We start from the raw sequence: 12426 nt of genomic DNA, 5'->3' as shown, positions 1-12426 counted from the left end.
AGGTGGAGGAGTTTAAATACTTGGTAATCAACAGTACAGAGTAATTGTATTGTGGGATTGTGGAAGAGAGGTGAAAAAGAGTGCAGGCAGGATGGAGTGGGTGGAGAAGTGTGTCAGGAGTGATTTGTGACAGACGGATATCAGCAAGAGTGAAAGGTAAGGTCTACAGGACGGTAGTGAGACCAGCTATGTTATATGCGTTGGAGACGGTGGCACTGACCAGAAAGCAGGAGACAGAGCTGGAGGTGGCAGAGTTAAAGATGCTAAGATTTGCACTGGGTGTGATAAGGATGGACAGGATTAGAAATGAGGACAATAGAGGGTCAGCTCAAGTTGGACAGTTGAGAGACAAAGTCAGAGAGGCGAGATTGCGTTGGTTTGGACATGTGCAGAGGAGAGATGCTGAGTATATTGGGAGAAGGATGCCAAGGATAGAGCTGCCAGGAAAGAGAAAAAGAGAAAAGCCTAAGAGAAGGTTTATGGATGTGGTGAGAGAGGACATGCAGGTGATGGGTGTAAGAGAACAAGATGCAGAGGACAGAAACATATGGAAGAAGATGATCCACTGTGGCAACCCCTAATGGGAGCAGCCGAAAGAAGAAGAAAATATACATTTATAAAACCTAGCGTGTTCACAATTTTAGACAATTTACTGTTTATAAATCATAAATCACCTTCACTTTGTAAATATGTGTACGTGAGTGTGCCTCGAACGCCACCCTGAAACATCTTTTTATGAAGCAAGTTAATCAACCTCATACATATGCAATTATGATGCAGACTAGGGAAACTATACCTTCTGAAGATGATCTGGCTGTGCTCTGCAACTCAGAGTGTAAGATCATGGGCTGCATTATAGCACCTCTTCTCTGAGCTCTAGGGCTCCGGGAAAGGTGTAAAGCACCATTGTCTGAGCGGGTAGTCATTATCACTTGTAATGACTTGATTGCTGTTACAATGAATTGTATAGGACATATGAAACACACAGTTCAGCTAGATACCTTACCAACAAGCAAGCCACCATGTCTGTTAAAGGTCCTGTGCCTCAAAATAAAAACAAAAACCATGGGCTGACCTAGGACACAGAGATACAGTGTTTGCCAGTCAAATCTTGGATGACTTGTGCATTATTGAAATGTAATTGTTTATGGTTAACAAAAGCAACTTCATTCCCAGTAAGTGCCCTTATTGTAATATGAGTTCTGTTGATAGATAGATAGATAGATAGATAGATAGATAGATAGATAGATAGATAGATAGATAGATAGATAGATAGATAGATAGATAGATAGATAGATAGATAGATAGATAGATAGATAGATAGACAGACATTATCTATCTATCTATCTAATGTTTACCCCTCGGTTGGAATTGAATTGATCTGACTGCATTAGTAGAACTGGTCACTACTGCAAATTGACTGTTTTAAATTGGCAAAAAAACATTTTTTTTTGTATGTACACCAACACCATACAAAAACTGGATGTAGTGCCTTGCCGGTCGGTTAATGGCTCCCAGCACAGCAGGCTCAATGGTGTGAGGCTTGGCGGTGATATTCCTGACCTATCAGCCACTTCCCAGAGAAGTAACAACAAGTAGCCTACATAAACTGATGATGATGATTTTACATGAAAGTCATCATTTAGCTGTTTGGCTGCATTTCCCTGCTTGCAAAGGTGTCATCATTGCCCAGTGTCTCCAAAACGTTGCACATGCATGGATCAAAGTTGCAGTAAATGCACACATATCCCCCAGTCAAGTTTTCTTTTATAAAACATGACATTTTCAATGGAAGTTGTGTATGCACATGTTTAACCTCTTTTTGTGCATACGCAAGGTTTATATGTTTATAGTGCAAAGGGCTGCATCTAAAAATAGTCTTGTTACTGCAAGTACATACCATCACAGGATTAATTGTTTCATGAAAACATATAGCAATTGGGTCAAGATCAATAATAAACCTTCCTTCGATGTTATTATTTTTAGACAAACACGTTTATACTTTTTGTCTAGTGATATCAATGTGATTTTCATCTTTGTTTCTGAATTTTCCTGTATGAATGAGAATAATGAGCACACTGATGAAATGTGAAAGACTCCTATTTTAAAACAAACCCCGCAGCCCCCACTTACTGGGTATCCATGGCGATAATTCTGCATGTCTCTTGCAGCACGTTCATTTCTTGTGGGCCTCCAACAATTGACGATCTTTCAAGAAATGAAAAAAATATTTGTACTTAGCTGATTGAAACAATACAAAGACAATGAAATATAAGAGACCAAAGATGTCAGTAAATACAAAGGGAGATCAAATGGGTTTGAGATTCAACTTTAAGACTGGGCTACTTTTTCCATTTTCCACACTGGAGTTACATTTAATTAAAACATGAATCAGAAGATGTGCTTACACAATTATTAAGCAAAAATGCACATTTTTGCATGTAATCAGTTTCAGTGTCCTCAAAGAAAAGTAACAGCTATGCAGCGGAATCCACAGAAAGCTGCGGAATGCACTTGAGTAATTCTGTGCCACTGGAAAAGTAACTTTGCTATTTCTGTGTACACATAGTGATCTACAAGATGGCCAGTTTTCAGCAGCACTGAACTCTCTTGTTTGGAAATCAAACATCATTGTGTCTACAACACTCCAAAGCAAATATTTTAAACTCTTCTGGCAACGTATACCTCTAGAATATCAAACAAGGAAGTAAATATGGTCTCTTAATTAGAAGTCCATATAGCACTAACTAGTGACAGCAATTAGTATCAGTACCTTCACTTCTTAAAGGGACTGTCAAGATTGTTATCATGCTTTTCTTTAATTTCAAATAGCTTTCTATGATTCCAAAATAAAGTTAAGGCAATGCTCCTGAAAACTCAAAAGAAGCTACATCCATTAAATTTGTCCATTTCTTACAATATGAATGCAATAACAAATATGAAAAAATAACATGAAAAACTTAATATAATTATGTATAAAATACAGACAATTCCCAATCATATGCAAATAGCGCATTACGCAGCTTTTATAAGGTTCATTCACTGGAATTCCTTTCTTCCTTGTGCACCTCCAGACCTCTTGACGTGGTACACTATCATAAGCCTTCCCCAAATCAATAAACATCATATGCAAGACTTTGTTTTTTGCAATGCTTCTCTATAAGCTGCTTCAATATACTAATTGTAAATACAACACAATCAGAAAACAGTACAAAATAAACAACAAATATAAATTTTGGATAAAAGAAAACAAAAATGTTGGAATGTGGAATATGGGGATTTTGTTTTTTTTTACTTCAAAGTGAAATGATGACCTATTGACTAAATCATATGTAGCAGACTCTACAGGAAGAAGACAAAGTTAGACAATGTCAAGATCAGCATGGCCTGGAGAGCTGGACGGGGCGCTGAACTGGATGGAAGGCCAAGGAGCCATCTAGGAGTCAGGATGGGCTACTGTCCAGGTGAAAGGATAAATGTAAAAGCTGCTGGAGGGATGTGAGAGGCCAGAAATTACTGGCATTATTGCACCTAAATTACACACCCAAAAAATGAATGGCTATCATTTTGCTTATGTAATAAAGAAGCATCAAATTACTGAAGAGTAGGGAATATAACATTTCAGAAGAAAGTATTTACAGTATATGAATAAAAACCTTTGATTCATTCCAATGTCCACTAAATGAAACAAAAATAAATTAGACATTCTAGAAATTTCTCTCTAAACAAAATGGATTTTCAGTACATAACCAAGATATTATATGATGCATAATCCTGGAAGCAAATTTCTTTTGTGTCCCAATCTGTCAAGTTTAGATTGCACACAGTTGGACACACAGTGTTTACATACCCTGGCAGAATTTGGCCATAGTTTGGAAAATATAAGTAATTATACAGAAAAACTTCTGTTTAATTAGGGAGTGTGCTCAGGCAAAGAATTTTATTATCACATAATTGTGTGTGTCCTTTTTAAATCCTGATGATAACTGAAAGCATCCAAATTGTCCTGATCAAAAGTTTATATACCCTTCAATGTTGGGGCTGATAATATACAGTTGTGGCCAAAACTTCTTTGCTGCTTCAGTGTTTTTAGATCTTTTTGTCTGATGTTTCTATGGCATACTGAAGTATAATTACAAGCATTCCATAAGTTTCAAAGGCTTTTATTGACAATTACATTAAGTTTACACAAAAAGTCAATATTTGCAGTGTCTGCCTTCTTTTTCAAGACCTCTGCAATTTGCTCTGGCATGCTGTCAATCAACGTCTGGGCCAAATCATGTCTGATGGCAGCCCATTCTTGCATAATCAATGCTTGGAGTTTGTCAGAATGTGTGGCTTTTTGTTTGTCCACCCACCTCTTGAGGATTGACCACAAGTTCTCAATGGGATTGAGGTCTAGGGAATTTCCTGGCCATGGATCCAAAATTTTGATGTTTTGTTCCCCAAGCCACTTTGTTATCACTTTTGCCTTATGGCATGGTGCTCCATCATGCAGGAAAAGGCATTGTTTGTCACCAAACTGTTCTTGGATGGTTTTGAGAAGTTGCTCTCGGAGGATGGTTTGGTACCATTCTTTATTCATATCTTGGGATTGGGGCACCACCAGTGCAGAGCTTGCTCAGGAATGGCAGCAGGCAGGTGTGAGCACATCTGCACGCACAGTGAGGCAAAGTCTTTTGGAGGATGGCCTGGTGTCAAGAAGGGCAGCAAAGAAGCCACTTCTCTCCAAGAAAAACATTAGGGACAGACTGATATTCTGCAAAAGGTACAGGGATTGAACTTTTGAGTACTACGGTAAAGTCATTTTCTTTGATGAATCCCCTTTCGGATTGTTTGGGGCATCCAGAAAAAAGATGAGCACTACCATCTGTCCTGTGTCATGCCAACAGTAAAGCAAGTCAACAATGTGTTAACAGTGTACGTATAATTAGGTACTTATCCAAACCTTTACCCAAGATTGCTTTATAATGCCAGTGCTTGAAACAATATCTGTTCACTAGACATAGTGAAACCTCACATTTTGTGCAATAGACTAAGATTTTTGTGTTATAATTCACACATCTTTTCCTGCTACTATTGCAGTTGCCCCACTGAGGTTTACTATGTTTTTAATTGGTTTCTGTTGTTGTTTCTTTTTTCTTGCATTTCACATCTGGAATACATATATACATACATACAATTTTCATTCCAGCTCCTTCATGTGCTGGGGCAATACCTTTCCTGGCAGCCCTGGACTGGGCACACACATACACGTAAACCATTCACTGTCCAATCAACCTAAACAGCACATTTTGGCTTGCAAGTTGAAAATGGGCATACTCACAAACAGTGGAGTGGAATAGCAACATTCAATTGAAGTGGTGGTGGAATATTGGGAGTTCCCCACATGAAACTGCAAGAGGTGTGTGGTGTGATTAAGTGACATTCTATATATTTCGGGGGTGGTGGAGAGTTGGGGTTGAATCCCCACGTGAAATTGTGAATGGTGCTATATAAATACATTTAATTAAATAGCAGTCCCCAGTGAAAGTTGTGGGGGGGAGGGGGTTAGGGTTCTGCAAGTGAAACTTTGAGTGGGTGCAGTGTAGACGTTAAAACTGGAAAAGGAATACTCAAAAAACTAACATGGGAGAATATGCAGCAGACAGCATCTGGAGATAGTAACTGAACAAATGACGCTTAAACTGTAATAATCCACAACACGTCGCTTTAAAGTTATATGAAACAATACTTACAAACCAAGAATAGCGTTGAGTCCTTCAGCAATACGGGAACAGAGTCAAAACTGTGACACAAGGTCCTCATATTCTGTATCACTAGCATTGTGTAACTTTTCTAGGACTTCCTAAACCTTAAGTTTTCTTTTTTTGAAGTAGACATTTCCTAGTACAATCTTCTAGTCTTGTTGCACATCAGCCAAACAATCTGCATGCACTCAGAGAAGTTTGTGCAAACACATATGAATAATATATTTCCCACCTTTTACGCATACCTGTGACATGTAGTACAAATGACCAATCATAGACAATTATACATCAATGGAAAGGTGTGAAACTCAACTATCCAATGGTAACGAGTCTTTCACTGCATGTGGCTCGACGTAGGGGAGATCTTTGATAAAAGCAGATTCAATCAGCTGTGACACTCTTCTTGTCTTGGCATATACGTGTGCAAATCGCATATTTTTGTGCAAATTGTATATTTTATGAATGAAAGTGCACACTAGATTGAAATTTATGAATTATTTGAAAGAAGACACCTTGGAGTATGTAAAAGTACCATTATTGCTTTTGATTAATTTATGGGTTTATTGCAACATGCAACTTTGAAATGTGGCGGTGTCCTTGTGCATAAGTGGCTATGCTTCAAAATCTGGAAAAAAACAGTTAAGGGTAACTCTACAATATGGTGCATTTTACACTGTTCACAAAACATTAAATAATACATTTCTGAAAATTAAATTATTTTTTAATCATATTTTATCCTTAAAAATCCCATACTCTGTGATGTGCTACACAGCAGTTATTACAAGTTAGCGGCTACTTTTGATGTGGTAGTATCCTAATCAAAGCAAGGGCGCTTTAACTTCATGTCAGGCCATTGTTTAGCCATTCTTTAATTTGTCAAAAAAATCCAGTCTCGCAGCTGTGAACTGCAGTAGATACTTAAGAAGAATGCAAATAAGTCCAGCAGACTTAGAAGCTGCCTACAACTGTGGAAGCATAATAAACAGAAAAATGAACCAAAGCTGAAAAGTACACTGACAGACTAGATGCCATTATGGTGGAATAAAGTGTGGCTTAAGGCTGAAGATGATGCCTCTAAATGAACTTTTACTGAACAAAATCAGATTAATGAAAATTGGGTAATGCCAGAAAAAAGGTATTTTCAGTCACTATTTTGAAATAGTGAAATCCTAAATCAAAACAATATAAAGGAAAAAAAAATGTTCAGTGATTCAAACAGTGTGACATTAAAAATTCAGGCATAAAACAAAAAGAATTTGCAATGCCTTTAAAAGCTTGATAAAAATAGCAGCTCAGGATAAATTAGGTTGTGTAAGTCCACAGGAGAACACATTTAAATGATAAAAACATTCCTGTAGCATAAGAAAATACCCTTATTTGCGGCTGCTCTGTCACTAGATAGATAGATAGATAGATAGATAGATAGATAGATAGATAGATAGATAGATAGATAGATAGATAGATAGATAGATACTTTATTAATCCCGTTACACTCCCCTATGATGTTTCCCTATTCTTTTAAAAGAGAACTAACTGCATACTGAGCTGGTTTTACTTCTGAAAGAGACATGTTTGTTTAAAGCGTGTGAATAAAGTTCCTGTCTCTATAATCACTTCACAGTCAATTCTGTGACCCAAGCATGACAATATATTTAGAAATGTATAACAATAATGGAAATTTAAGTTAATGAAAAATAAACAGAAGACACAAAGGAATTGTGTGTCTGATGTAAATAAGAAAGTGAAAAGCATTTATTTCAAGGTTTTCCAGTGAAGTAATAAACAACTGAGATATTTTAATGTGGCAAGGAAAAAAAAACTTTTTACTCTCTTCAAACAGCTTATCAAGATGAAATTCAGCTCTGCAAAAGCTTTGGATGCAAAGAGAATTGCTATGACTAAAAAAGGTATGCAACAATTCTAAACAAACTGCAGTAACTAATACTTAAGAATACTTTCCTTTTTTTACAAATAACATTCGTAAATCTACTTAATCCAATGAAGTTGGGGGGTTGGATCACATACTGGCAACATCTGGCACCGCTGTATAAGGGGTGCCAGCCCATCGAGGGGCTTACTCTCACATAAACCTATTGTCACCTCAAAATCTAGATGTTAGGGATGTAGAAGGAAAAATACTCTAACATGGGGAGAAAGTGTAGACTCCATAATGTCATGGGATTGTTAACATGAAGATATTATTGAGTCAGGAGCATTTAACCACACGTGTCACCACTTTCGATTGAATAGTGAATACAATGGTGACATATTAAAAATATCCTGAAAATCCCACGATCAAATCACTCAAAAGAAGATCCAACTATTTTAAAACGACAAGCTGTTTTAATTCTGAAAACGTGCACCCTTAATCGTTTTAATACCTCATCGCCCCGCATTCTTGCCACGGAGGTGTCGCTCCTCCCAGCCGGGGGAGGGCCACATCTGACGAATTCTGACCTCATGTTGTCTCCTCTTCCAGAAAAGGGAACAAGGAAGCAAAAGGGGGAGCACCTTATGTTCTTTATTCATCCCGCCTACTTGTAAGAAAGTATTTTTAACAAGCCTATACCTATATACCTTCTCCATAAAACAGTTTGACTCCCGCGAGCAGTGTATAGTCACAAAAGAAAGCCGGCAAATGTCAGCTTCCGCGTCGCACTGCAGCCTGTCATTCACCGATCTCTTTGAATGAGTACACCGGGCTGCGCCGCATCCACCAAGCGGTACGAAGAATTAAAATAATGTGTTATGAGTGCGATTCGGGCTTTAATTAAGCAATCTAACCCCGCGAATAAATGATGGTTTCCTTTAGAATTTTCTATAAAGCAGTCGGGTGTCCACTGAAGCCAGCAACACCGACCCACGTAGCAACCATTAAAGTGGGTGATAAAATCAATTAAAAAAACAGGCTACAGAATGCTCTACCTCGCCTCCGCTGTCGTCTTCATCCTGCTCGCCTTCCGTCTCCCAGGTCGAGTCATATTCAGTCGCCAAGTCATCCACAGAAGACATTATAGATAAGCAGCGAAGGGAGAAACGTCGTGCCGCGCGTCTTGGCAGCCGAAACTTAAATACAGACGGGGGAGGAACAGTTCGCCGCGGCCGTAAAGCCGAGCCTCCCGGGTTCCACTGAACAGAAACCGAAAGGGAAGGGCTCGCCAGTTATTCTAGAGACGAGAGTCGGGCGGACGTGATGCTAAATCCACACATCTGCTCTCAGCATCGCATGTTGATGATAAAGTGCCTGTACAAAATGGCAGTACCATCCAGCAACCCACTGGCGGAAATGCTGCCCGCTCCGGTGCTTTTCTTTGTCTCTTAAACAGACACGCGTTGCAGTGAGGCCATAGTTACGAAAGATGCGGACTTGTGATTCTGATGTATGGCATTGAACTCGAGTCCGGATGCAGTTGCAAAAACTTGAGCAGCAGTAACGAAAAAAAAAAACTAGTGCATTTCCCGGTGCGGCGAGCCAACACGATATGATTCGCTGGACGATTTAGTTAAATCATCTGTAATTTCCATTTTTTAAAAAGACTTCCGGCTTTTGACGTTAATAAATTGGCCGAGATCAATGCCCATCACCTGAGAGGATCTAAATGCGTTACGATGGCACTGACTCCTAAGTAAGTCTGCCCCTTTTATTAAAAAAGAGAGAGGGAGAGATTACCCAGGATGCACATATATATGGCCTTCCTCGGTTTTTTTTTTTATATACGCCCTCTGTTATTTCAATTCTAAATATTAGTATAATAGTAAACAATTGTATTTGTCTTACGGTGTGTGTTATGAGTGATGTATTACCCAGATGATTCGTCATACTCATGACAGTATGTTTGAATGAATATGCAAATAAAAAGTACATTCATGCTAAATAAGATTGACGGTCGATTTTTTCGAACTGCTACATAACATTAACAGACCCTATTAACAGCGCCTATCCTGGAAGAGTATGTGCCAGTCAGGTGGAATCAAACTTGGGCAGTGCAACAGTCCATCGCAGGGCACACTGAGGCTCGTTCCCACACAAGATCAATTTGGAATCTCCAGCCGAAACACGTGTGTTTACGAGGGAAGTCTGATTAAAATAGAAGCAATGATAACAACTCTGACACATGAAGAATGCGTAAACTCCACACAGAAATTTTAGGAATGCTGGGTCCGTTAGACAGCAGTTCAAACCGCTACTGTAGCACGATAAACGCGATTGGCAATGGCGGTGTTTTATTTTTTCGTTTCAGAAAGCAGATTATATTGCAACACAATTTTGGTCTTATTATTTATATTTGCGAAAATTAGTTTAATCAGTGTATTATATACATAGTAAAATATCAGCAGTTTCATCAAGACATATGGTCATTCGCAAAGTTTTCATGTACCAAATATGACGGCGCATATCCGCTGTAGCGCTTGTTACCCGCGACTCTGCTGCCTCTCTGAGGTTTTGGGGTGCCACTGCACTATTGTTGGGCTTAAATGATTAGATGATCCGTTGCTATACACTGTACTCCGTTACTATGGAAACAGTACCATATAATAGTAGTGACTTCAGTGGGTTTGTGTAATTGCAGTATACTTGTCTTTGGAATAAATATGCATTTAATACCAACTGTATTCTAAAGCTTACATACACTTTGATCCTCTTCCTCAGTATGTGTTAATTGATGAATGATTTTGCACCATCAACTTTCTACAGTGAAAATTTCAGCAAAGTAAACTCTTTGCTTCAGCAGCTCAAGATTTTACTGGTTAATGGGCAATGCCTGCTGCCTCACAGCTCCAGAATCTCGGGTTCATATTTTGGCCTGGATACTGTTTGTGTGGGGGCTATACTTTCTTTCCATGTCTGTTTTCAGCAGTTTCCTTCCACATTCCAAAGATGTCTGGGTAATTTGAATGGCATGTGTAAATTGGCCACATGTGATTGAGTGCATAAGTGTATGCCAATAATGGATATGTTTGTTATATCCAGCCATACTTACTTCCTTTTTTGATGCTGCCTTGATTGGCTTCAGCTGCCTGCAACCCAAGATAGATAGAAAGATTGATAGACAGATAGAACTTTATTTGTCTGCAAAAGTAGATTGAGCATGTTCACTAAATGGATCAATGGTCTGGTTTCATAAAAACTAATTCTACAAGTATACATTTATAATTATATAAATAGTGACTAAGGCAATGTACACAAAATTTTAATAAATACCACATACTGTATGTGTCATAGTTCAAAATAGGCCTTATTTCCATATTGACAGTTGGTTACACTCAGTGAAACATTTGTTATAACAAAAGAGTAAAATTTACTCCTAACTGATGACGTGCCTTTCAGATTGTTGCTTGTATGCAATGTCTATAGAAATTATTCACTCCAACTAAACTTTATCATAGCATAAAGTACATGGACCAAACCTGTGAGGGACATATTGCTCAGGTGTCTGCTGACTATCAGAACAAGTTGAGCCTCTTGGAGAAGCACTGCTTTAACTTTCTATTTTATATCGCTCAATACTGTATATACCTACAATGTGACAATGATAAAGACTCTTTTTATCAGAGACTTGAACAGGTAACGGGACTTACTCATCCAATTGACATTATCATTTGTCTTGGAGATCTCAGTGGCGTATTGAAAGGTCAAGATTCATTGTGGTACATGTTATATTTCAACATGGCTGTAGCACACCAAAAGATAACGCAGACCTAGCAGTCAGCCTGAAGATCAGTGGGTCATGGATAATGTCCAATAATATACTTAGGCTCACATGGTACTCAAACAATAGCATGACTGTCAAAAAGTTTGGTCTGTGGCATTCATCAAAGTCCAGAGTTCAATACAGATCACCTCCCCATCATTGCTCAATGATGCTGAAACTTAAATGAGAGACAAAACTGTTAGGTAATCACATTGTTCAGTCCTAATATATGGTGGATATAAACAGATGTTTGCGGCCCCAACAGTCAAAGAGGCTGGAAACCAAGGGAGATCCAAGGAGGCAGTGGCCAAGGCAGCAGCCAGACATCTGGGGTCGTGCAAGGAGACAGATAATTCATGCATCAGTGAAAACATTCTGAAGCAGGTCAAGAAGAAACATCTTGACTGTAGACAAGGGGGACACAAAATTCTGAACAAACAATCAAAGAACATAATGAGTTGAACAGAGTGAGAGATGAAGAAGTGGCATTAATAGGAAAATGAAAATTTGCTTTTGCTAAATTTAAGCAAGTAGAAGATGTCACATGAGAATTTTCTTGTCCAATCACTAATATCTTTGGTAATCTAATGACTAATAAATCATAGACATTGAAACAATTTCATTTTTGTAAGGACATTAGCCTAGTGTTTCCATCTTTGAGGAGCTGATAGTGGCAGCAAAACTGTCAACCAAAAATTCGGCTGTCAAATGTGATAAGCCAGTTGTCTAGTATGTCAGCAAATGTCAGAACACAATAAAAACTAGTAACATTCTAGGTGTTTTTAATATCACGTCTGGAACGATGAAAGCTGGTTGCTGTAAATCTAGTAATCATCCAACTGAAATGTCTGAAGAAGTCTGTAATTTACAAAATATCCCAACAGACTAGAAAAGAGGAATCATCTTGTCGCTCTAAAAAGGAAAAGAAACAGGTAAGGGTGCCAGAACTACAAAGCCATCACACTGTTCCCTGCCTTGACAAA

At 38.4% G+C, this 12426-nt stretch overlaps 1 protein-coding gene across 1 annotated transcript in view; it reads right to left on the bottom strand.

The window, feature by feature from the left end:
* ogfr (opioid growth factor receptor) overlaps nucleotides 1-9386 on the bottom strand; it is a 30343-nt gene extending 20957 nt beyond the window's left edge. The window contains exons 1-2 of the mRNA XM_028811673.2: nucleotides 8676-9386; nucleotides 2134-2208 (exon numbers count right to left, since the gene is read on the bottom strand). Of these exons, the coding sequence (XP_028667506.2) occupies nucleotides 2134-2208; nucleotides 8676-8762 (162 nt within the window). The 5' untranslated portion in view covers nucleotides 8763-9386. The remainder of the gene's footprint in view (nucleotides 1-2133; nucleotides 2209-8675) is intronic.
* Between the last annotated feature and the right edge of the window lie 3040 nt (nucleotides 9387-12426).

The sequence above is a fragment of the Erpetoichthys calabaricus genome, chromosome 10, assembly GCF_900747795.2.
Source record: "Erpetoichthys calabaricus chromosome 10, fErpCal1.3, whole genome shotgun sequence".
NCBI classification, from domain to species: Eukaryota; Metazoa; Chordata; class Cladistia; order Polypteriformes; family Polypteridae; genus Erpetoichthys; species Erpetoichthys calabaricus.
This window is presented reverse-complemented; position numbering and strand designations above follow the sequence as displayed.